Source organism: Mus caroli, chromosome 5 (assembly GCF_900094665.2).
Source record: "Mus caroli chromosome 5, CAROLI_EIJ_v1.1, whole genome shotgun sequence".
In the NCBI taxonomy this organism is placed as follows: Eukaryota; Metazoa; Chordata; class Mammalia; order Rodentia; family Muridae; genus Mus; species Mus caroli.
In genome coordinates, this window is record NC_034574.1 from 32,059,159 (window position 1) to 32,081,756 (window position 22,598).

At 51.6% G+C, this 22,598-nt stretch overlaps 1 protein-coding gene across 1 annotated transcript in view; it reads left to right on the forward strand.

Annotated features, from left to right (window-relative positions):
* C5H4orf50 (chromosome 5 C4orf50 homolog) overlaps positions 1-22,598 on the forward strand; it is a 71,852-nt gene continuing 49,254 nt past the window's right edge. The window contains exons 1-7 of the mRNA XM_029477846.1: positions 1-41; positions 414-810; positions 5,716-5,854; positions 8,921-9,466; positions 16,093-16,198; positions 17,078-17,196; positions 19,777-22,203. Of these exons, the coding sequence (XP_029333706.1) occupies positions 527-810; positions 5,716-5,854; positions 8,921-9,466; positions 16,093-16,198; positions 17,078-17,196; positions 19,777-22,203 (3,621 nt within the window). The 5' untranslated portion in view covers positions 1-41; positions 414-526. The remainder of the gene's footprint in view (positions 42-413; positions 811-5,715; positions 5,855-8,920; positions 9,467-16,092; positions 16,199-17,077; positions 17,197-19,776; positions 22,204-22,598) is intronic.

Genomic DNA, 22,598 nt, shown 5'->3' on the forward strand with positions numbered 1-22,598 from the left:
AGGATGCCTACCTCATAGGGTCACCAGGACAACCGGACTAGGTAGGTTCCCGAGACCTCTCAGTCCTGCATTTATTTCCCACCTTCTTTGCCTGGCAGATTCTTGGTCCTTGGTAAGTATGCGCTATACTCAAACGGCAGCAGGGACCGACATTCGTTACGGTTAGGAATGAGCTTTGTTTGCTTGGGAGAGCCTGATGGTACTCTCTGGAAACCATCCCTTTCCTCTTTGTGTGCATTGCTAAGCATTTAACTCCAGGTGGCTGCTGGTCTGAGCCACACTCTAGCTTTGCTGTATCCTAGCTGGGCCAGCTTGTAAAATGAGATGCTCTGTTCGTATTGTATGACTTTGGTGTGGATGAAACCCAAGCTACCCACTCATGAATAATCCACCTGTTCTTGTTCTCCTCAAAGGACGTTTTCCGGGATAATCCAAAGGCACAGTAGCCACCTCAGAATTTCCAGAAAGTCCATGTTGTAGACCCATTCCATTTTGGCTAAGTCTGAGCCAGTGAAATGTTTCCGGGATGGAGCCGACAGCCCAGGGACAGACGGAGAAATGCTTCAGCTATGTCATCAGAGCTCCCAGCATCGATGGCTCGGATGGGATAAACGTGGACGTGAAGATTGACACCTGCTGGGTGTTCCGAGACGTGGAGGAGAGTGACAAGGAGCAGGGATGCCTTCGAGAAACAGCCAGCAGCCTGGACCTGGACACAGGGCTGCTCAGGGAGCAGCTAGAATCCTCCGAGCAGAAGCTGTTGGCAGCTGTGGACAAGCATATGGTATCAGAGTCAGGGCTGAGGAGCAGGTGGGTGTAACCCTGTGAGCATGCCTGTGTGGGGAGAATCCCCTCCTACACATGGTCCTTTGAATCCTGTCTCCAGCTGAGGTCCCAGGCTCACCCGAGGTGTAGGCCCAGCCTCAGGGGGTCGTCTGCCCTCGCTTCTGTCTGTCACTCTTGGCCTGTGCTCTTGGTCACATGTTTCCCCTGGGTAGTCCCTTAGCTCCAGGAACAGAAGTGGCCCCAGAGTCGCTGAACCAGCTGTCTGTCATCTCTGTCTGGCCTCCCAGCTCCTCCGCTATCTTGGTACAGGATATTCCCGACCCCATCCTGAGTTGTTTTTCCTGCTGCCTCTCGTATGGGCTCTGCTGCCTGGTGGAGTCAACACAGACCAGGGTGGCCATTTGAATCTAGGTCTTTTTCCAAACCCTAGTTTTTCTGGCTTTTTCCTAATGGCACCTCCCTTCCCTTTCTCCCGTTCCCCCTTATTTTCCTCTCTTCCACGCCCTCTCCTCTTCTTTCTGTTTTCCCTTCCTTTAGTGGTGCTGGGGATGGAACTCGAGGCCTTGAATATCCTAGAGCAGCACTGTGCTGCCTGATCACACCCCAGCCCTTCCCCCTCCCTCCTTCCTTCCATCCCTTTCTCTCCCTCCCTCCCTTCCACCTTTCCTCCCTCCCTCCCTCTCCCCTCCCTCCCTCCCTCCCTTACTGCCTTCCTTCCCTCCCTTCCTCTCAAAAGGCAGTTTCCATGGTCAGCTGGCTGCATTGTTATTGGCCTGTGACCAGTTGGGCTCATCATGAAGGAAGGATGGGTTTGGTAGAGGAATGCTGTTCTCCTCCTTGTAGCCAGGAAGAGCGGCAGTGGGGTCCCCAGGGAGTTTCTTGAGACTGTGTGTGTTAGTTATTTTTTTCTGTCACTGTGAACAGACACTCATGTCATTAATGAATGGAGCACAGGTTCATTGTGGCTCACAGCGGGTTTCAGTCTGTGATGTGCATTCATTGACTTGGACCTTGGCGGAGGCACCTCTGCAGCTGGAGCCCAGGGTGAGACCATAGCCACTGTTCTCTTTGAAGATGCGGTACACATCTTTCAGGAAAGAGCCAGGGGATAGGGAGGTAGGATCTGTGGAGGAGAAAAAGGACCACTCTGGCCTCCATTCTGGCCCAACTTTGACTCTCTTGAGGCCTGTGATGTATATAATGTTATTGCCTCCTTTTCCAGAGGTGGAACTATAGAGTCAGAGACAAGAAGAGCTGCAGTGTCTAAATGTCCCTCTAGGAATGCAGATGCCCAGCTGACGTCCACTAGGAAACAGCGAGTGTCTGGGAGTACACACTGGACTTGCTGCAGTCACAGAGTTAACGTGTAGGGCTGGTGAGATGGCTTTAGTGGGCTAAGATGCTTGCCACCAAGCCTGATGACATGAGTTCAATTCCTAGGACCCACTGTCACCTGTCTACCACACATGCACTGCTCACCTGGCCTCCACAAAATTAAAAAAAAAATAAATAGAGAAGTGCTAACATGCCAAAGGTCTTAAAAGTTATTATTATGGAAATAATGCAGAGCTGGGCGAGGAGGCTCATAGCTGGAATCCCAGCACTTAGGAGCTTGAGCTAGGAGGATTGCTGTGAGTCACAGGCCAGCCTCGGCTATAGATTCAGCTCTTGTCTCAAAAAAAATGAGGTTAATTAGCTAATTCAAAGAAATGGATAAAACATAAAAATAACACAACTGAGTTGTTAGAAAATGGATTGGAAAAAAAAAAAAGCCCAATCTCATCTCACCAAACTGTGCTTCACAGTCACTTCTGACCTAGTATAGCAAAGTCACATGGGGTACTTGTCACCCTCTCGCTCTGAGTGAGACCTAAGCCCTCAGCAGGTGTTCATGGTGAACATCCTGCTTGTTTTATGAAGGAGACACCAAGGCTGGGGATGGTGTTTCACTGTGCCTATACATCCCTCAGGGCTGGATTCCAGGTACCAGGAGTCTAGCCTGTGGCCACTGTGGGCCCATATATTCACGGCAGAGCATCTTAGATTCACAGTACTCTCTGTGACACCATGCTGACAAGCCTCGTGTGATTATTGTAGACAGAAAAACAAAACAAAACAAAAACAAAAAAACCCCACCCCTTGCCCTTTTCAGGGTCCTGTGAGTATGGGTGTCCTATGCTGCCATGACAAATGGCACAAACTTGGTTCCTTTTCTTGGGAGTAGCGTGGTGGGATTGGAGACAGGACTTCACACAGCCTGTGCTGGCCTCCGACTCGAGCTCTGGCCCTGGATGGCCTTAACTCTCCATCCTTTTGTCTTTCTCTCCAGGGTGCTGAGGTTATAGGCATGCATCCACGAGACTTGGTGGCTTAAAAACAGCCTAAAGACACGGCTCCATCTGGGAGGTGCCCAGTGTAGAAACACTAGGACCTGCGTTTAGATCCTGCAACACCCAAGTAAAAGCCAGGGGTGGTACACACCTGGAACCACAGTGTTGTGAGTCAGAGATGGGGGAATCAGTGGAGTGCACTGGCCAGCTGAAACAACCAGTGAGCTTCTCGCTCAGTAGGAGGCTCTGTCTCTAAATAAATAAATAAATAAATAAATAAATAAATAAATAAATAAATAAAGTAAGTGGAGGGTAGTTAAGGAAGACACCTCATGTCCACCTCTGGCTTCACACATGCATATGCACCTGCACTCACATAGTGTTTCTAAAGCAAGCAAGCAAGCAAGCAAGCAAGCAAGCAAACAAACAGGCAGGCAGGCTGGCAGGCTGGCAGGCAGGCAGGCAGGCAGGCAGGCAGGCAGGCAGGCAATCAGGCAGGCAGGCAGGGAGACAGACAGACAGACAGACTATCAAATAGGAACCTAGGTATGGTTGGTTAACAGCCCTGGAGGCTGGAAATTAGGATTCAGGCTTAGCTCAAATTGTTAGTAGGGTCACACCCAGACACCTTTGGCACTGTGATTCCTAGCTGCTTGATTCCTGCTCCTGAGCTGAGCACCCCTCCTCGTCTCCTAGCCCACTTCAGAGCTGTAGCAAACCAGGTGCCTTAGTGCTGTTGTGGCTTTCTTCTCCACAGTCAGCTCCACCCTGGCCTCCTTCTGACTAGCTGGAGACCAGTTGTCGGTCTCCTCTCACTGACTTGACTTCACCTGCTCTGCAGCCTTCTGGACACGTGAAGGGCGACACCCTTCCTGCAGGGACCAGGATCTGGGTGTATCTGGGACCACAGCTTGGCTACTGCACTGCACTGCACTGAGTCAGAAGCAACTGTCTTCTCTGGTCAGGGCACAGGTTGCTCCCCCAAATAAAGAGAACAGCTTCCTTTTGCCCTTTCAACTCTCAGTGCATCTCAAAAGCAGTGAGAAGGCACCAGTTCACCTCCTCACTCATTAGCTTGAGAGGACCTATTCAGGAGGGATAGAGGGACTCACCGAGGAGAGGAAACCTTGGCCAGGTCTTAAAGAGCAAGAGCATACTCTTTCATCTTAACAAAACCCTGTGAGCAGAGCCTGTATCTTACAGAGGAAAATCTGAGGGTCATAGACGTAACCCAGTTAGGCTTCAATGGCTGGTAAAGACAGAGCCCATCCCTCCCAGTGGATCAGGGTCTGAGATGGAGGAGAAGGCCACTGGCTGGTCTGGCTGGTCTTAGAGGTGGTAGATAGAGGGATATCTCCGGCTAACGTTACCTAGCATGAAGGCAAGGCTAGCACTGAACAGAAGGAAACGTCTCGTCTTGTGGTTCTTCTGGTGGGGGCATCCTGCTTGTGTCACTTCCTTTGTTTGCAGTCAGGGTTTGTCCCCTCCTGGCTAGGCACAGTCTCTAGAGTCTCGTCATGCAGCACAAAGCCCTGCATGGCTCAGCCACTCCGTGTCAGTCCTACAGGCTGTTCCCAGCATCTCTTGTGCAAGTGCAAGCCACACAGACGTGACCATGGTTTCTGTTTTCGTGACCATGGTTTCTGTTTTTATCACAGACACCTTTTGACTCTCAGTCATTTCCTTAGGAGATGTGCGCAAGTGTGGAGCCAGAATGGGAGGCAACAGTGAGGAGGATTAAAAGTCAGCCTAGAATCCACAATTCTGTGTTACCCTGGGAAATAATTGCTTCTCGGGTCCTCGGTTTTCTCCTGTGTGAAATATATGACCTGAAGGATGCTTAAGTTGCAACCATTGGTCTGATGGTTAAAAAAAAAAAAAAAAAGAAAAGAAAAGAAAAGAAAAAGAAAAAAGAAAAAAGAAAAAAAGAGGATCCTGGCTGGTCGGCCTCCCCTCAGTGTCTTTCGCTCATCATGTAGGGCTGAGAAATACATAGGATTGAATTTTGTGGTAAGTGATGCTGGTGTGTGTGTGTGTGTGTGTATGTGTGCGCACACATGTATGTAGTATGGTTATCCATGCAACATCCATCTGCATTCATGGAGAGGCCCAGACAGGACATGAGCGTGTCTTCCTCCATAACTCTCCACCTAATTGCCTGGAAGCTCACATCTTGCCTAGGCAGGTTGAGCAATAAAGTCCTAAGTTCTGTCTGTCTCTGTTACAGGGATGGCTTTTATGTGGGTGCTGGGGATTTGAACTAAGGTCCTCTTGTTCACTGAACAAGTGCTCTTCCCCACTTAGCTATCTTCCCAGCCCTTTGTGGTAGGTCAGAGACTCTCTAATGAGATAGATATGACTGGGTTGGTGGCTCAACCTGGCCATCCAGTGGCAGGGAAGCGGGAAGTGAATCGCCGTGACTTTGAGACCAGTCTGGGCTACGGAGCTTAAGCCCTAGCTGATCTAGTATGTGGGCGGTTGACAATGAAACCCTTAGACCAGCAGCTGAGCAGGACTGGTGGTGGTGGGGTTTACACAGTGGCTTGGACACTCAGTCTTCACTTTCTATCCTGAGTGTCTCCTGCTTCTCTTTCCGCAGGGTCCAGGAGCTGGAGCTGTCAGAGAGGAGGCTTCTCTTGAAGGTGGAACAGCTGAGTGCCTGTGTGGCCGAGGAAAGAAGTGCCACAATCCATGTCCAGGAGCAGCTGCAGGCACTGAAGGGGACACTGGTCAGCCAGGTTCGTATCCCTTCCCCTTCCCAGCGCCAGGTCGGGTGATCAGCCTGGGCCTCAGTTTCTCTGTCTGACCTCTCCCTGCCTGCCTCCTAGGCCTCCCGGGGAAGCTTGGGTGTTGGTATCTTTCTCATGCCTGGGTCCTTGAGGTCGGGAAGTGGCCAGTGCAGGTTTCTCTCTTCAAATTGCTGTGTGAAGGCAGGGACAGAGGGAAGATAAGAACCCGTTCTTGGGTGGAGGAGGGACTTGAGTATGCTGTGGGTGTGGCAGGAGAAAGACACTCAGGGAACTGGGGACAAATCTTCCCAGACCTTTCTGGGAAAGGTATTTGAAGTATGGGAATGAGGCGGACCAACACTCTGCTGTGGAGAGCCAGGAAAAGCTGTATATGTAGGGAGGGAAAGGCTGGCAGGTATAGCAGGAACTCCAGAGGGGCCATTGCAGAAACGAGGAAGACAGTTAAGCTTTGGAGAGTAGGGAGGCAGAGCACAAGAAACAGCCCCACCAAGAAGTGAGTGGTTCAGGGCCAGGTTGTGGAGGCAAACCCTAGTTCTCCTGCTGAATTGGCTGTGTGACATTGGACAAGTGACACAACCTCCCTGGGCCTGCTTCCTCATATGTAAAATGGGAATATGCTACCCACCTCTCAGGTGGGTATATGAGCGAAATGGGTACATGCACATAGAACACTCAAAGAAGAGGGCATCTTTTAATGTCATCTGCACTGGCCATTCTTATCCATCGTAAGACACTTTTCAGGGGACAGGTGATGCAGGCCACATTGCAAAAGGAATATATAACAGATGGACCCACACCTCTGCAATAGGTACCCAATGATGCCTGGGTACCCAGTTTCCAGGCTTCGGGGGCACAGCTTAGTGGGGTATTAAGATTGCAGGGTGCAGACCATTCATGGGATGTGAACTCAACTTGAACAAGCAAGGCACCCACTAAAGGGGGTGTTGTTTCTCAGGTTTTGTTCAGCTGTGTGTGTATGTGTGTGTGTGGCAGTGGGCAACTATGGGACAACTAGGGTACATGACATGGTATTCACTGAGACAAAAATGTAAAGTGGAAAGTCCAGCTCAGCTCAACTTAGCCCTTGGGTACCAGTGGGCCAGCCTAGAGTCACTCTCACCTTTCCCCTGACCACTGGAGGCAGACTTAAGTTAAATTGAACCCTTGTCTCACGTGGCCTTAGCCTCTCAACCCCGGGGGAGTCTTCAGAGAAGCAGGGTACAGGCTGTGCCTCTGCACTGGGACATGTGGTTCCTCTGAGGAGACATTGTAAGGTGTTTCAAGCCTTGCTTTCTGTACACCTGGGATCCCCAAGGAAGTCAGGGACAGTCCTGCAGTGGAGATGCTTGTAGTGTGGTGGCAGATGAATGGTGAGGGTGACATGCAAGCCACTAATTGCATTAGTGGGATGAGGGGTGTTGGGGAGCCCAGGGAGCTATCAGTCCTTTTCACATGCTTCTCCATTGTCATTACATGTCTGTGAGGAACGGTCTGTGATGGTGGGTGTGGGAGGGTCCAGCCCACCATGGGCAGTGCCATCCCTGGGCAGATCCTGAGCTGTCTAAGAAAGCAAGCTGAGCACGAGCCAGAGAGCAGCAAGAATGTTCTCACACAGACCTGTCAAGAGGCCCATGTACAGACTCAGTGGTTTGGTCAGGGTCAGAGGTGGTCCAACTGCAGCCCATTCCCCAACCTTAACTTCTAGCCTTTATATTTTTGTTGGAGAGTTTGGAATGTAGGAGTTAGTATCACAGGGTTTTCTGAACAGGCTTTGGGCATTAAAAAAATGTGTGTCATCTGTCACAGGTGCCAGCTTTGCTCTGGTCCTACTCCCAGTGAGCAAAGAGGCCTCATTTCCACAGCAAGCTCTGGTCATCCTGAGAGGTGTCGAGGGCCCACCCACCCATGCCGTGGATCCCCAGGCTCCCAGAACCATAAAGGCACCCAGGACAGAATCCACACCATTATAAAGCCAGGAAGATCCAAAAAACTCAACTCCAGTTTTTATTCCCTCCCCACACCCAGTCAATAAACTACCCCACAAAGCCAGCCTGGGCTGGTCTTGCACGTCCTTTCTCCTTTGGCAAACGCCTCTTTCACCTGCAGGCTCTCTGGCAGCAGAGGAAAGCAGCTAGCTGGTGAGAGAAAGCTTACCACAGAGGCAGTGTTTGCATGTCAGTCCAACTCACTGTCTGGGGTAGGGAGAAGGCTGGGTGTCTGAATATGGAGAAGTGTTCCCTGCTCAGCAAGATGGCCAAAGGGACAGATAAAAAGCCCTTGAGGCAGACACAAGGCTCCCATGCTGTGCTCCAGAGCTGGCTGCAAGAATTTTAGCTGTCCCATTATATAGATAGCTTCTGAATGTGTGGTGGGGCTAATGACAGCTCTAGTTCAGCGGGGTGGGGGTAGGGGATGATGGGTTGGGGGGGTGATGGGTTGGGGTGGTGGGGTGGGGTGGTGGGGTGGGGACAAGGTATTCATAGTTGTGAACAGTTAGCTACTGAGGCTTACTGGCCCCTGCTCAGCTCACTTCACTGACCTGGGAAGCTCTGGAAAGTTCTGTGGTGTTTGGAAATCGGTGTGTCAGGACTGTTGAGATGAAACAACTCCAGAGACCCTCTGCAGGGTACTGCTCCTCCAGCGCACTGAACACTCTTCCGCACGCAGACTTAGGGAACTCAGGGAGATTTGGGGCTATGACAAGGATGAGGTGAATGTGACTCTTGGCTGCAGTGTCAGCAAACTCAGTAATCAGCATAACTTTAAATTTTTGTTTATTTATTTTGTGCATGCACATACACGTGCCACAGTGGCGGTTAGAGTCCAACTTGTATAGGTTTTTCTCCTACCACATGTGGGTACCCGGGACCCAACTTGGGTCTTCAAAATTGGTGACAAGTGACATTAACCCTCTGAGCCATCTTTGGTCCTAGCGCAACATGATAATAAAAAATACCCACCATGCACAAAATAAGGGAATGTTAGGAAGAGAGATCAAGGCGAGCAAGGAGCGTGTCTGGGGCTTCCTGACACGCCCATCACCGCAACTCCTAGGTGCGGGAGGCAGAGAGTGCGGTCCGACGGCAGCGGCGGCTGCAGGAGCGGCTGCGGCGCAAGGACGAGGCGCTGGCACGGCAGGCGGCGGCCCTGAAGCGTTGCGGGCGGGTGCAGCGGCAGCAGCTGGGCCTGGTGCGGGAGCAGGAGCGCGTTCTGCGGGTGCAGGTGCAGCGGCTGGAGCGCGACGTGCGGCGCCTGGGGCACGCTGCGGGCCTCCTGCTGGCTCAGCTGCAGGCCGCGGACTCGTCGCCTATTTCGGGGAGCTCCGGACCGCAGTTTCTAGCCGGTCCCTTGGGTGATCCTGAGGTCGTAGAGCTAAGCGCGCTGCGAGCCAGGGCGGAGCTCGCGGAGCGGGAGCGGGTGAAAGCGGTGCTCAGGCTGCGGGAGCACAGCGCCACCGAGCGGCAGCTGCGGGAGCAGCTGGAGGAACTGCGCTGCTGCGTGTATGGGCTGACGTTGTCGGAGATTGGCCTGCACAGCCAGGTGGAGGAGCTCGCCCACCAAAATCGGCGCCTGCGGGCCCAGCTGGGGCACCGTAGCCCGGTAAGTGGCCGGAACCCAGGACAGGAGTGATCGCTTGTCCTCCTCTGACTTCTGCCCAGCCACTTGCTTGATTAAGGTCATTTCCCCAGCATCTGGTCATCACTTAGCTGAATCAGAGGCTGGTCCGTCCTTCGCCAACTCAGTCTCCTGCCTCCACCATTCATACACACGAGGTCGCCGTTGCCCTTCAACACATTGGCTTCACTACCCAAATGGCCAGCCATTCGATGTCTACCCACTTGTCCATGCACTTGCAGACCCCCATGTCCAGTTCTACTGTACCCCATCGCCAACCTTGGTGTTACTCTCCTCACCCACTGTTAAAGGTTTGAATGTGGAATGCCCGCTGTGCGCTTCCCCTCCTTCCCCAGGCTTGAGCCCTTGGTCGGAGCTGCTGGTTCTATTTGGGGAGGCTGTGAAACCTTTAGGTCTGACAGGTGTGTCCAATCTGAAGCCCTTGGGATGCATTCTCTCTGGGATAGCTATGCATGTGGACCAATACAAAACCCAAGACTTAAAACGCTATGAGACGAAACAAAACAAAACCAATCATGAACTTCTTGAGTGTGAGTGTGAACTTGGTAGTGAAGACCTTAAGAGTCCTAATGTTGAAAAAGGTTAGACACGCCTGCTAGGAAAGGGCCTGGGTGGAAACGGTGGGTTGCTGGGGTGACTTGAGGTGCTGGCACTTCCTAAGCCCTTCCAGCTGAGAGGAAGCAGAAGCCAAGCTCTTTCCCAAGCTGCTCTCAGCCCCGTGCCTTCCTCGCCATCACTGTGGTCTCTGCATGAAGAGGCACAATAAACCCTTCATCCTTTAAGTTGCTTTGGCCAGGTATTTTATCACACTGAGAAATGATCAGTGCACCCCCACCCCAACACTAGTCTAGCCTTTCACACCCAGTTCAAGGTCAGGGCACCCCCAGACTCAGTGTCTGAGACCTGGTTTGTAGATGGTGCCTTATGGCTGCTGAGTCCTCACAGGGGGAAGGGGCATGTGCCTCTTTAATGGGAGCGATGGTACCACCCAGTAGGGGGTCCTTTCCTATTTAATCACCCGCTGACATTATTGCCTTGGTGATTAGATTCCAACACATGAATTAGGGGGGGCAGAACAAACATTTGGGTGGAGGCATCCATCTGTCCACTGTCACCTGTGTTTCCTTGTGCCCCCATTCACCTGTATCTTCCCCATCTGTCCACTCACCCAGCTGGTTGCCAGGCAGCCAGCCAGTTGCCTCTCATACCCGTTATGGTCTCTCCCTCTCCCTCTTCCTCTCCCTTTTCATCCATCTATTTGACACTGATCGGGCCCCGACAGTCGACAGTGTGTAAGCCATATGAGTGATGGGTCTCAAATCTGAATATAGGTCCCCTCTGGCCCAGCCCCACCCCCAGGGAACTTACTCCTCCTCCCCCCCCGCCACCCCCCTCGTCTTTCCTCTCTACCTGGGCTGTGAACTTCCCAGGCAGGTCCAGCATCCACTGGGCTTTGCAGCCTCCATTCCCAGCAGCAGCACACAGTGTGGGTCCAGGGACTACAAAGGTTTGAGCCTTGCCTGTTCTCCTCATTCTATCTCTTTAAACTTGGGTATGTTTCAAGCTGGGGAGGGATGGCTGGGCATTTATTTCCTCCTTACTTGACAGAAGAGTAAACATCCTCACTCTATGTCTTCCTGCCACGTGCCAGATGTGTTCAAAGCTCCCTTTCAAAGCTGTGGAGACAGGGACAGCTGCTCTCAGCATCCTTGTTCCACAGAGAGGAAGTGAAGACTCTGGTAGTATCTTACCTGTTGCCATGTAGCTGTTGAGAGATAGACCTGGAGATTGGTCCATATAAGACGTGACATCAGGGTGGGTGGCTCCAGCTGCATGAGCCCTGTGCCCATCAAGCCAGAGTGAACTCAGTTCCTTTAGAGAAGAGGGGATATTTCGGAGGCAAGAGGATCAGGACTTCAGGCTACATAGCAAATTTGAGGTCAACTTGGGTGGGTTCCGACTCTGTCTCAAACAGAACCACAACCAAACCAGATTGTCAATACAAGCCAGCTGGGTTTGCTTATTTAAAAATTGAAATGTAGTTTTTGATTGGAACATGGAGTGCTCAAGTTTTCCAGATAACGGCGGCGTTTCTCTTGCCTGGGCGAGCTTACCAGCGTGTTGGTGTTCTGTGGTGCCTTTGCATTGCTTTGTCTCCCACCTGTCTCCGCTGTGTGCTTCTTGTTCATCCAAGAGGAGAGCAAAGTGTATGTACACTCACCATCATCTCCTTGTAATTCTGAAAATAAATGATGCATATGCGGAACTTGTCATTTAGAATCTTTTCTGGGATTGCCATAAATGCACTCTCATTTAGACAATTGGCCTGAGGCTTCATTCTCCCATCCTGCCATTACCCTGAGTGCTGGACTCATTGTTCCCTCAAAGCACGTCTCTGAGAAGAAGAGCAGGTTCCTAGATGCCTGGCAGGGTCTTGCTGTTATTTGTCCATTTCCTGTTCTCCCCTTTAACCCCTTCTGCATCAAGGGTTGTTCTGATCAAGCTGACGGAGGAACTGCCCAGGGAGGGGGAGTGATTTGGCTACAGACACAAAGGTAGCATCGCGACCAGAAGGGAATCATGCCCCCGTCTTTGGTCCTTCACTCTGAATCTGGGGCCAGAGTCAGTAGCTCTTTGGGGCTGTGGGCTTATCAGTGGCTGAATCCTGTAAGATCTGTGCCCTTAGCTGGAAAGCCATCATTGGTCACAAGCATCCATGACCTCAGTGTTACATGCCCTCTCTTCAGATGGCCCTGTGCTCTGGGGAGCTGCATCTTAAATAGGGATTCAACTGTCAAAGCTGAAAGATGTCTCTTGTAGGTTCTCTAAGTTGTCCACAAACAGTTGTCCCCATGCTGTTTGTTGCAGATTTTAAAAAAACAGGCTGCCCTTAGGAACCCATGGTATATTCGAAACAGTGTTCAGTAGTGGGGAGGATCCTGTGCTGAAGAGAGAGGAGGTACTCCTATAGGTGACTGTAGGGAATCACACTACAGGGACAGTAGTGATCCAGACTAGCCAGGATAGCCTTAGGCTGGTTGCTGAACTTCAGTGCCTCGGCATTCTTATGATGAGATGGGACTGAGCCCCATGGACTGTGAAGCTCTGTGAACGAGCCACTCGGTAAGGAAATGAATGCAGGAAGCCACTTGCTCTGGTCATAGGGAGTGTCTTCATGTGACCGTACTTCTTTGAGGAACAGAGATTGGGAGACAAGAGGTTTGGAGTGAGGATCCTTGGGCATGTGTGCAGCAGGCAGTCTTCACAGAGCTGCCGTTTACCAGACACTGCTGTCCTCACGGTAGCCAGCTGACAAGGTGATAGAGTTATTAGTCCTTATTAGTTAGTAGTCATTACAGAAGAGGGAACCGAGAAAGCGAGGGAGAGTCACATGCTCCAGCACATGAAGGAAGCCAGGTCTGAAGGGGAATTACCCACCCCCCCCCCACACACACACCTGTTACCTGCTTCAAGATAGCTCTCTGCTCATGGACTCTGGGCGATGTGCTGTTAGTTACAAGGAGGGCGGGCATTGGGAAAAGACATATTGGTTGCTCCTTAGCCACAAGGTGCTTGCTCTCCTAGGCACTGTAAAGCAGCCAGAAAAGTGCTGATCCCCTATCCCTAGGCTGAGTCTAGGGAGTGAACTCGATTTGCCCAAGCTCAGATAGCTGAGAACTTTCAGAACAGGTTTCTTAAAAAGCTAAGTCCTCCGAAGCCCCAGGGAGGAGTTTGGACAAAGGAAGATGCTGGGGAAAGGAGCAGGGGAAGATGTTGGGTAGCAAGATGCTACTTGTTTGGTGGTGTGCATTCACAGGCTTCCCTGGGAGCATTCACTGTGCTTCTGCAGTGTCCCAGGCACAGTGCTGGGCCCTGGGACTCGGGGGGTGATCTGAGTGTGGCCCAGCTCTTCAAGAACTTGATGGAGATACAGACACAGGTGTAAGCAGTAGTGGTTTAGGCTACCAAGCAGCTATATCAGAAGACAGATAGATGGCCATGACCTGGTCTGCAGGGCCACTGACAGAGGCTTATGTACAGAGATGAAAAGTCAGACTGTCAAGGTCACCATGTCCTCTGTCATCTGATAGCTGAGGCGCTGAAGTGATGGGTATTGCTGGGTGCTGTCTGCATTTCCCTGTCCTCAGTGGGTATAGAGTGAGCCCTGGCATCAGCTGTGGGAACGCTTTCATTGTTGGGAAATGACCTCTGCTTGCATCTCTGCAGGACTGCGTCAGCACCGGTTTGCTGTTCACGATAGAGAAGATAGGGGCACTGAGAAATAGAGAGGGCTTGAGGGAGAATTCTGTGGTCAAGAGCCCTTGCTGCTCTTGTAGAGGGCCAGGGTGTGGTTTTTAGCGCCCACATGGAGTGGATCACACCTGCTCGTTAACTCCAGCTTCTGGAAATTCATTGCCTTCTTCTGAGGGCTTCTGGACACACACAATCCACCATTTACTCAGACACAATAATACACACATCAAACAACTAAGTAACTCTTTTTAAAAAAATACCAAAGGCAAATGGTAAAGCACTTGTGAACATATGTGAGGCCCTAAATTCAGTTCCCTGCAATATAACACACACACACATACACACACACACACACACACACTCACACACACACAATCACACACACAAACACACACTCACACATACACACACTCACACGCACACACAATCACACACACAAACACACATACACACACACTCATATATGCACACACAATCACACACACAAACACACATACACACACACTCATATATGCACACACACGAACACACAAAGAAAACAGAAAGAAATAGTTAATACACACAGCCATTGAAGGGGCCACTGATCTACAGGGTTTGCCTGGGCCTTTGGGAACCTAGGCCTTTGGGGAGGGCTGTCAGGCAGTGAGTATCAAACGTTATAAGAAACCAACTTGATGACTTGGAGCAAGTGTTGCTGATTTAGCGCTCCCATGATGCACCAACTGTATTGGAGAACTACTAATCACTATGTCACTATTTTCTCCATCCAACTTTTCTATTATCCTTAAAGGAATTAATATTTTTATTACAGCCATGGGGTCTATGTGGACATGGACCCCATGAACAGATGTTTACTGTTCTCATTGTTGTGACCAAATACCTGAAAAGAAGGCACAGTCCTAGCATAGTGGGACAGGCATGGTCACTGGGCCATGGGGCAGCTGGTCACATTGTGTTTGCACTTAGGAATCAGAAAGCAGTCAGGAAATGGAGCCAGCTTATCAAATGTGTGACACCTCAAGGCCTGTCTCCAGTGACCTACTTTCTCCAGTGAGGCTGTACTTTCTGAGGGTTCTACAACCTTCTCAAACAGTGCCATTAGCTAGGTCCAAGAGGTCAAACACACAGGCCTGTTTCTAAGAGTCTATGATGCAGCTGGGGTGGGGGGCTTTGATTTGTGGGTAAAAGGATGCAGCATAAACCGTTGCACAGATAGAAAGGAGGTCACAAGCACAGAGTGGCAGAAGGGCAGGACATGGGGGAGGGTGATGGGAATCTGATTGGTGGAAAGGTCAAGGAAGGCAAAAGAAAGCCTCACAGGGGACTTTGCAGGGCACCGGACCCTTACTTACTACCATCCAGCAATGATTGCGTGCTCCAAAGACTAATCTGTTGCAAAAAGGATTCCAAATGAGGGGCAGAGCTTATTGTAGGGTGGCCTTGCTCAGGGACACTCAGGTATCCTGTGGCTCAGTCACAGTCCTGCCCATGACCTGGGGCCTACAGTCACTGGCTGGAACACAGAGCAAGGTATATGCCTGAGATGAAGATGGGCCTTTTTATCTTGCTGCACAGGAGAAGGGGGAAAGGGGAGGCACCCTGGCCTGCTTTGCTTTCCAGTTTAAGTTACTGTCCAGATGTTCAGTGGGATGGGGACAGGTCCGAGAGTTAACTACAAAAAGGCCTGTAAGACAGTTGGCTGGCTGTTAGAGCCCTCCCCCAACATAGCAGAAGGAACAGCCTGTGCACAGAGAATGTGCCCAGCATGGTGGCAGGCCAGGAGGCTACCATGTCAAGGCCAAGAGCCCACTGGGGTCATGACAGCTGGAACTGTCCATAGGTGGCCTCCAGGACCATGGTGGGTATCTTACTCTCTGTCCACACAGATGGCCTCATACAGGTCTGGGGGATACTGCCTGGGTCATTAGCTACTGTCACCTTTGGTACTTGCTCACAAGGGAAAAATGGAAGCATTCAAAATCCCTGAGCAGAAGCCAGTTTTCCAGTGGGACAGAGGGACCACATAGGAGCAAGGCTGGGACTTTGCTCTACCATACAGTTTCTTGTCTGAATGGGCAGACTACTCCGAGGACAGACTGCTACCCCACGTAACTAACTTACTGAAAGAATCTCAGGAGTCACCAGGAACAGTGTGACCTGATAAACCAATGGCTCAGGCTAGGCCCCATGACCAACTTTGAGCCCACTGCTTTCTGATCATTTTCCTTACTTTGGAGACGTCTGACCATTGCTATGAAGGGAAAGGGGCATTGTCCGGCTTGGCGTGGACACTTCAGATGGGCACTATGGTTGTTCTATTTTTTGTCTCTCCCCAGGTTGCCTTGGGCTGTGCACAGAGTGATTCTCCATCTCCACCCAGGGCAGAGGTGCTGTATCCCGGCAGCAGCCACGGTGATGCGTGTGAACTTCAGGGACTAGCAGGTTTGTGGATGCTATGATACGTAGAGGGGCTGCCTGACATCCCTCTGATAGACCAGCTCCCTTAGTCTTCCTGATATTACAATGTTGGGCAGGGTGGTTCACGCCTCTCACAGAGTTGGGGCTCAAGGTCCTACAGCTGGTTAAGGCAGAATCAGGGTGTGTCGTTCCAGGGGTCATTAGCTTAGGATAGTTGGACAATTAAACGTACACACTTGACTCTCAAAGTGTGTCAACACGTTGGTAGTGAGAGCTTGTCCTCACAGAGACATCCATGGCAAGCAGGAGCCATCCTAGCCCCCATACATCCTAGGTGATGCCTTGGGTTGAGGATGAGACTTGCGACTCAGTCTAAGAATTCTGGGGCTTTGAGGTCCCTGGTCTCTTAGCTGTCAGACATGATTTCCTACCTCCCTCCTATAGGAGATCCTGATAGCTCATCCTCAGCCCTCCAAGTGCAAGAGCAGTCCTCAGCCTCATGCTACCCAGGGCTACTGGATGCAGGAGGAGGCAGCTGATGCTTCCCTTATTCATGTCTGGGGAGCAGAGTTGTGGGACAGAATAAAGCATGATGGGACTTGGTGGGACTGTTCCTGAAAGCTGTGCAGGGTTGGGGTAGGGGCATCGCCCTGCTGACGGATGAGGACACCGAGGGTCCTAAAGGCTTCATAGACATGGTCCAGCTATCGTCCATGGAGGGACCTCTGCTCACAGTTGGGAGTCATTCACATCTTCCAACCTCAGGTCCTCACCTGGCAGAGGAGTGGAGCTCATCAGGAGTCACTGTGGGCTACAAGAGTGTCAAGAGAGACATGGTTCTTGGTGGCTATTGTAATAGATCTTCCATGAGTGATTTTTAACCTCAGGGTCTTGCTGTTCTAGGCCAGCTCTCAGAAGAGCCCCCAAGCTGGGCTGGAGATGGACCAGACCCCCACATGATGGTGTCAGCAAGGACCACAGTCAAGCTTCAGAGAGACCTGCCAGTGTCTGAGCATAGACAGGTGAGGCCAGAAGGGTTTTTGGATATGCAGATCAGTGGGGCCTGGATGGCCCTCTATGTGTACAGTGGTGTGCCCCCCCTGGGGAAGTAACAGATTTGGAAGGATATAATTGAGAGGACAGTTTGAGTGAATGGATGCAGTGTGCTGAGACCTAGCTGAGAAGTAGGGTGGTGTGAAAAGAAGCCCCAAATAAGTGTGTCTGGTCTGGGCTACCCCAAGATACCCACATTACCTTAGTGAACCTCCCTGGCCACCCACAGAGCAGGTCGTGCCTCCCTATCCAGAGATAATGAGACCCGAGGGACACTGAACTTCCCAGAGTTCCCCAGCCTTGGAGGTCTCCTTCTTCTGTACTCTGTTGATGCTGGTCCTTCGAGCCGGAAAGACAGGAATGACACGGGCACCAAGTCGGGTTCATGCAACAGCTTCTTTACTTGTTCTTCTTGCAGCTTTTCTTACAACAACTCCCCTTACAACAGTTTCTCTTACTACAACTAGCTTCTACTTAGGGCAAGGGCTAAACAACAAAACCTCCTATACTCGAGCCGACTGACCTCATCTAGATCCACCCCACCTCATCCAATCAGAATTCACACACGCTCCAGGCACGCGCTCAGGTCGGTCACCAATAGGCTGACAAGTCCAGATCACGAGGGATGGTCTAGCCCGGCAGGCAGCCCAGGCATGCATGCAGCCTCACCGTGATGCTCGGGTAAGGCAGGTAACATCTTGGCCCATGCTGCTGCACTGGCTTCCTGCACTCTGTGCCACTCCAATCATCTGGTCTTGAAAGCTGGATCTGAATTCTTCCTGACACTGTGGCAAACCTCTGACCCCAACTTCTGCCTCTTGTCCTAAAGAACAAAGCTGAACTGAAAGTGGTGTCCTGACATGACTCTGTGATTCTGAACCTCATTCATTCTTCATTCCTCATTCATTCATTCATTCATTCATTCATTCATTCATTCATTCATTCATTCATGTATGCATGCATGCATTTATATATATGTTTATGCATTCGTGTATTCATTTATTTACCTCCTGAAACATCCCCTCACAAAGTTTGGCTTCATGTAGAGGAAAGAATTCCACACAGCAAGAGAGAGAGCTGACCTGCCTCCATTATTTAGTCTTCTGCCGGCCCTAAAGAGACATGAAAGGACAGGAAGATGGGGCCCTGTGTGCCACCCACTCATCCTATTTATAGACAGCTCAGAAACACTTCAGGGAAGTCACTTAGTCTCAGTGCTCCAAAAGACTGGCATCTCTGTGCTCTCCTTGTTGAATGAACCCCTCACAATCTCAGGGTGGCTCCTAGACGTCTATCCCCGAGCCAACACATTTCCTGGCTTCCAGAGATCCCCTTAGATGCCTCAGCCCTAGGTTCCACATTGCTGATGAAAAAGAAGCTCCGAGGCCTGGACTAAGAGCAGAGGCTTAACCCACATCCCTAGATTCATGGACCACGTCTCTCTCTTCCTCCCTTTATGCATGTCTTTTGCCACTCTCAAATAGCATGTGCTCAGCTTCAGCACCATGTCTGTCTCTCTGCTAATTCTATTGAATCTAATCTCATCACTGGATTAGAACTGCATGTCACTGCTGCCCTTGAGACCCAGTCCAGATCTTTTAATTTAGGGATGCCCAGTTTACAAATGCAGCTGTGTGGCTCCTGAAGCCAAATGTTTCCCACCAGATTAGAGGCAAGGTTTAAGCTTCATCCTGCTGGTCAGAGTCCCTGCTAAGAGCCTGCCCACTACCCCACAGCTCCCTATAGCACTGGGAGACTGAGAAGCTCAGGGTCTGGTAGAAAACTGGAGCCCAAGTCAGGCACCCAGCCTCCTGCTTCTCTTCAGGGTACTGTGACCAGATATCTCCCTTGCTTGGTAGACATGTGGTATAAATGACTACAAAGACATTCAGAGCGGTCTAGGAAACCCTTTAGGTAAGCTTGGCACTGCTCCAGGCCTGAAGCAAAGTGAAGGCCAGCTCATACCCCCTGGGGGGAGTACAGAGTCCACATACACTGTGTACTAGAACCTTCCACCTGTGATTGGTGCTTTCAACCTATGCCATCTCTGATGGCAGATACAAGCCACAGGGTGACTCATATCCCTGCAGAACCAAACCTTGTTAATATCTTTTTACATTCTGTGGCATCGTGGAGACGATGCTGGACAGGAAAGGACCATAGGGAGCATGGGTCACCCTATAGGCACGTGTGTATGATCTGTTATGGTGTAGTATGCAGAAGATATGTGAGAATGGCCAGGGAGTAGTAGGTGTAGTATGCAGAAGATAAGTAAGAACGGCTGGGGAGTGGTACAAGGGGTTGGGGTCTTTTGTGAGGAGGCAATGATATTTGGTTTGAGATAAAGGGGTGTTCCTTGAGGATATCTGGGAGAAGGGGAATCCTGGGCAGTGGGAAGAACTCAGGGCAAGGCCCTGAGGTGGAAGAGGACACATAAGGTCACATGCCCAGCTGTATGGCAGGTCCAGAGAGTAATGGGGGTCATGATCATGTGTGGGACCCAGCAGGCCAGGCCTGTCTCATAATTCCTCTCCTCTCTCCACCTGCAGGGGGCTCTCATCCAGCCCCACCTGGATGCACAGGTTCTCCGGCTGCTGTGTAGCTGTCCCCCAAGTTCAGGCATGGACGAGCCACTCTGCTCCTTGGGTTTGTCAGAAGTATCAGAGAATCTTCAAAGTGTTGGAGCCCAAGAACCTCTACTGCTGTTACCCACATCCATGCTCCAGCTCTGGGGACCTGCTGGAGACCCAGAGCTCCTCCTGCCACCTCTGCTCCAGGAGTGTCCTCTGCAAGAACTGCAGACCCAAGAAGAGCTGGACAGCATGCCTTCACCCACCCTTGGAGCTCTGGCACACTCCAGCTGCCATTGTAATCTGGCAAGGAACCATGACACCACCCTTGGCCGGGAGTTCCCACTTATTTCCAATGGTTCATCTCTCACAAAAGGTCCCAAGGAGCCAAGAGACACATGGCAGGAGGGAAGTGGGCCTCCAATCACAAGTGCAGAGAAGTGGGGGGTGATGGGAACCTTGGGTGGGGTAAAGTCAGAGCTTGAGGACAGATGCCTGCTGTTCCTGCAAGACAGTGAGAAGTTGTCCTTGGACACTGAGGTCCACACTCCAGAGAGCATGCAGGGAGAAGGTAGGGCTGCAGATACCCAGGATGGGTCCTCCTTTCCTTGGCTTGGGTCAGAATGTCTAATACTGCCTCTGCGTGGGACAGCCTCTAGGTCACAGGAGGGTCCTGACTCCATGAGCAAGAGAGGAAATGTGAAAGGATGTGGCTGGGAACGATTGATAAATCTGTCTCCAGAGAAGGAGGAAGAGGCCACCAGCTTCAGGGCTCATGCGACCCGAGAGCCAAGGACAAATGGTAGCCAGCTTTCCTCGGGAAAGGGCAAAGACATCTGGAGGAGTGCACAGGGCAAGCTGGGCCACCAGCTGTGCTTTGGAGACGCTGAGCTCCTACAGAAGGAGAGATCTGGGGATGGAGAACAAGAGGAGATGCAGGTCCGCGTGGCGTCAGACTCGGCTTCTGTGGGCCCTGAGCAGCCTGAGTTCAAGACCCGTGTGGGTCAGGAACAGTGCATAGATGATCAGGATTTGTTACAGCTTTCCAGATGGGCTTCAGCAGGTGCCAGGAGTGAAGGTCCTTTCTCCTCACAGGCTCTGATCATGGGACAGGATAGGCGTGCCCTCCAGACAGACACACTGGAGAAGGAGGTGGGAGCAGGCTTCCAGCAGCTGAACAACCTGCAGCGTGTGTGTGGAGACCCCCAGCAGATGTCAGCCTTGATGAGACAGAGCCACAGTGCCACTCACAGGTGGCAGCGGGACATCGAGGAGGGTGTGCGCCTTCAGCAGGCATTGGCCAGCCAGGATCTGAATGCAAAACCCAACAAGAATAATGAGGGAGTGGGGCTGGACGAGGATGTGGTCCTATGCAATGAAGAAGTTTTTCCAGGAGCAGTACTCAATGGGGATAAAGCCAACTGGGGCCCTGCTGAGCTGGGTGGGAGTCAGCTCCCTGCAACATACTGTACCCTAAATAAGGCGGGAAGCAGATTCCATCAGCTCCTTTCTAACACGGAGAAAGAGAGAAGTCAGGTTTTACTTGATAATGCCGGGCTTCAGGGACACCAAGAGAGATGTCACCATGAAGGATGTCCTTGTGAAAAGGAGCATGCAAGAGAAGCTGCCAAGGCACTGAGGCTGGAGCAGGCGAACCACACGCTGCAGGGAGAACTGGTCCGCCTCAGGCACGAGCTGGACCGGTGCCTGCAGGCTGTGTCCGACCTGGAGGAATGCAATAGGAAGAGTTACTGCAAGATTTCCCAGCTGGAAGAGGAGAATGAGAAACTGAAGAGGGACCTGGGCCAGTTGCATAAGGCTGTGGCTGAAAGTGTCAGGAAAGCCGGGAGCAGGGTGACACATGTCACCCTGGAAAACACAGAGCTCAGGGCTCTGATCTCTGAGCTCGGGGTCAGCTATAAAGGACTGATAAAAGACACAGTGCTAGGGATAGAAGACATGGTCTGGGCTCTGCAGGGGGAAAACAAGCGCCTTGTGGGCAGGGTCCAAGGCCTGGAGAGGGAGGTCCTGCAGATGAGCAGGGATTTGGGGGAAGAAAAGTGGTACTCCCAGGGAAACGCCGGCATGGTGGGAGACAAGGGACACGCTGAAGACAAAGAGGTCCAGGTGACTATGTTTTCAAGACAACTGAGCACAAGAGCCTGTGGGCCATCCTGGGCTGAGAAGTCAGATGTGGCTGGAGGACCTTCCTTAGATTTGGAAGATTCCAGATGCAGGGCTGATGCTAGTATGACCTCATCAGTCTGTGCAGCCACCACAGGGCCTCAGGAAGCACACACCGACGGGGCCGCGGGAGACAGAGCTTGGCTGCCGAAAGAACAGAAGACGCCATGGTGTTCTGTGCAGCAAGGAGAGTCTCAGAGGTCCCGGAGCCTCAGCCCCCAGGTATTCTGATTTGACTTCCTTCCTGTTTAGCAAGCTCAGTAGTGAGGGCCTCCCCACCCCCCCCAAAGATGTAGATGCCCCTGCTGCAGCCATAAAAGGGAATTAGATCACCAGTCCCATTTGCTAGATGAGAAAACCAGGCAGAAAAGTGAAGGGGTTTGTCTGAGGTCACTCAGTTAGGAAGGGCGTCAGCTGAGAAGAGCCCAAGATCTCCCTTTTGGCCTGAAAGTTAAGCCTGAATCTCCCAGTAGGTCCAGCGAATAGGTGGGCCCAGGCCTGGATCTGGGTCTGGGTCTGGGTCTGGGTCTGGGTCTGGGTCTGGGTCTGGGTCTGGGTCTGGGTCTGGGGTTGGGTCTGGGTCTGGGTCTGGGTCTGGGTCTGGGTCTGGGTCTGGG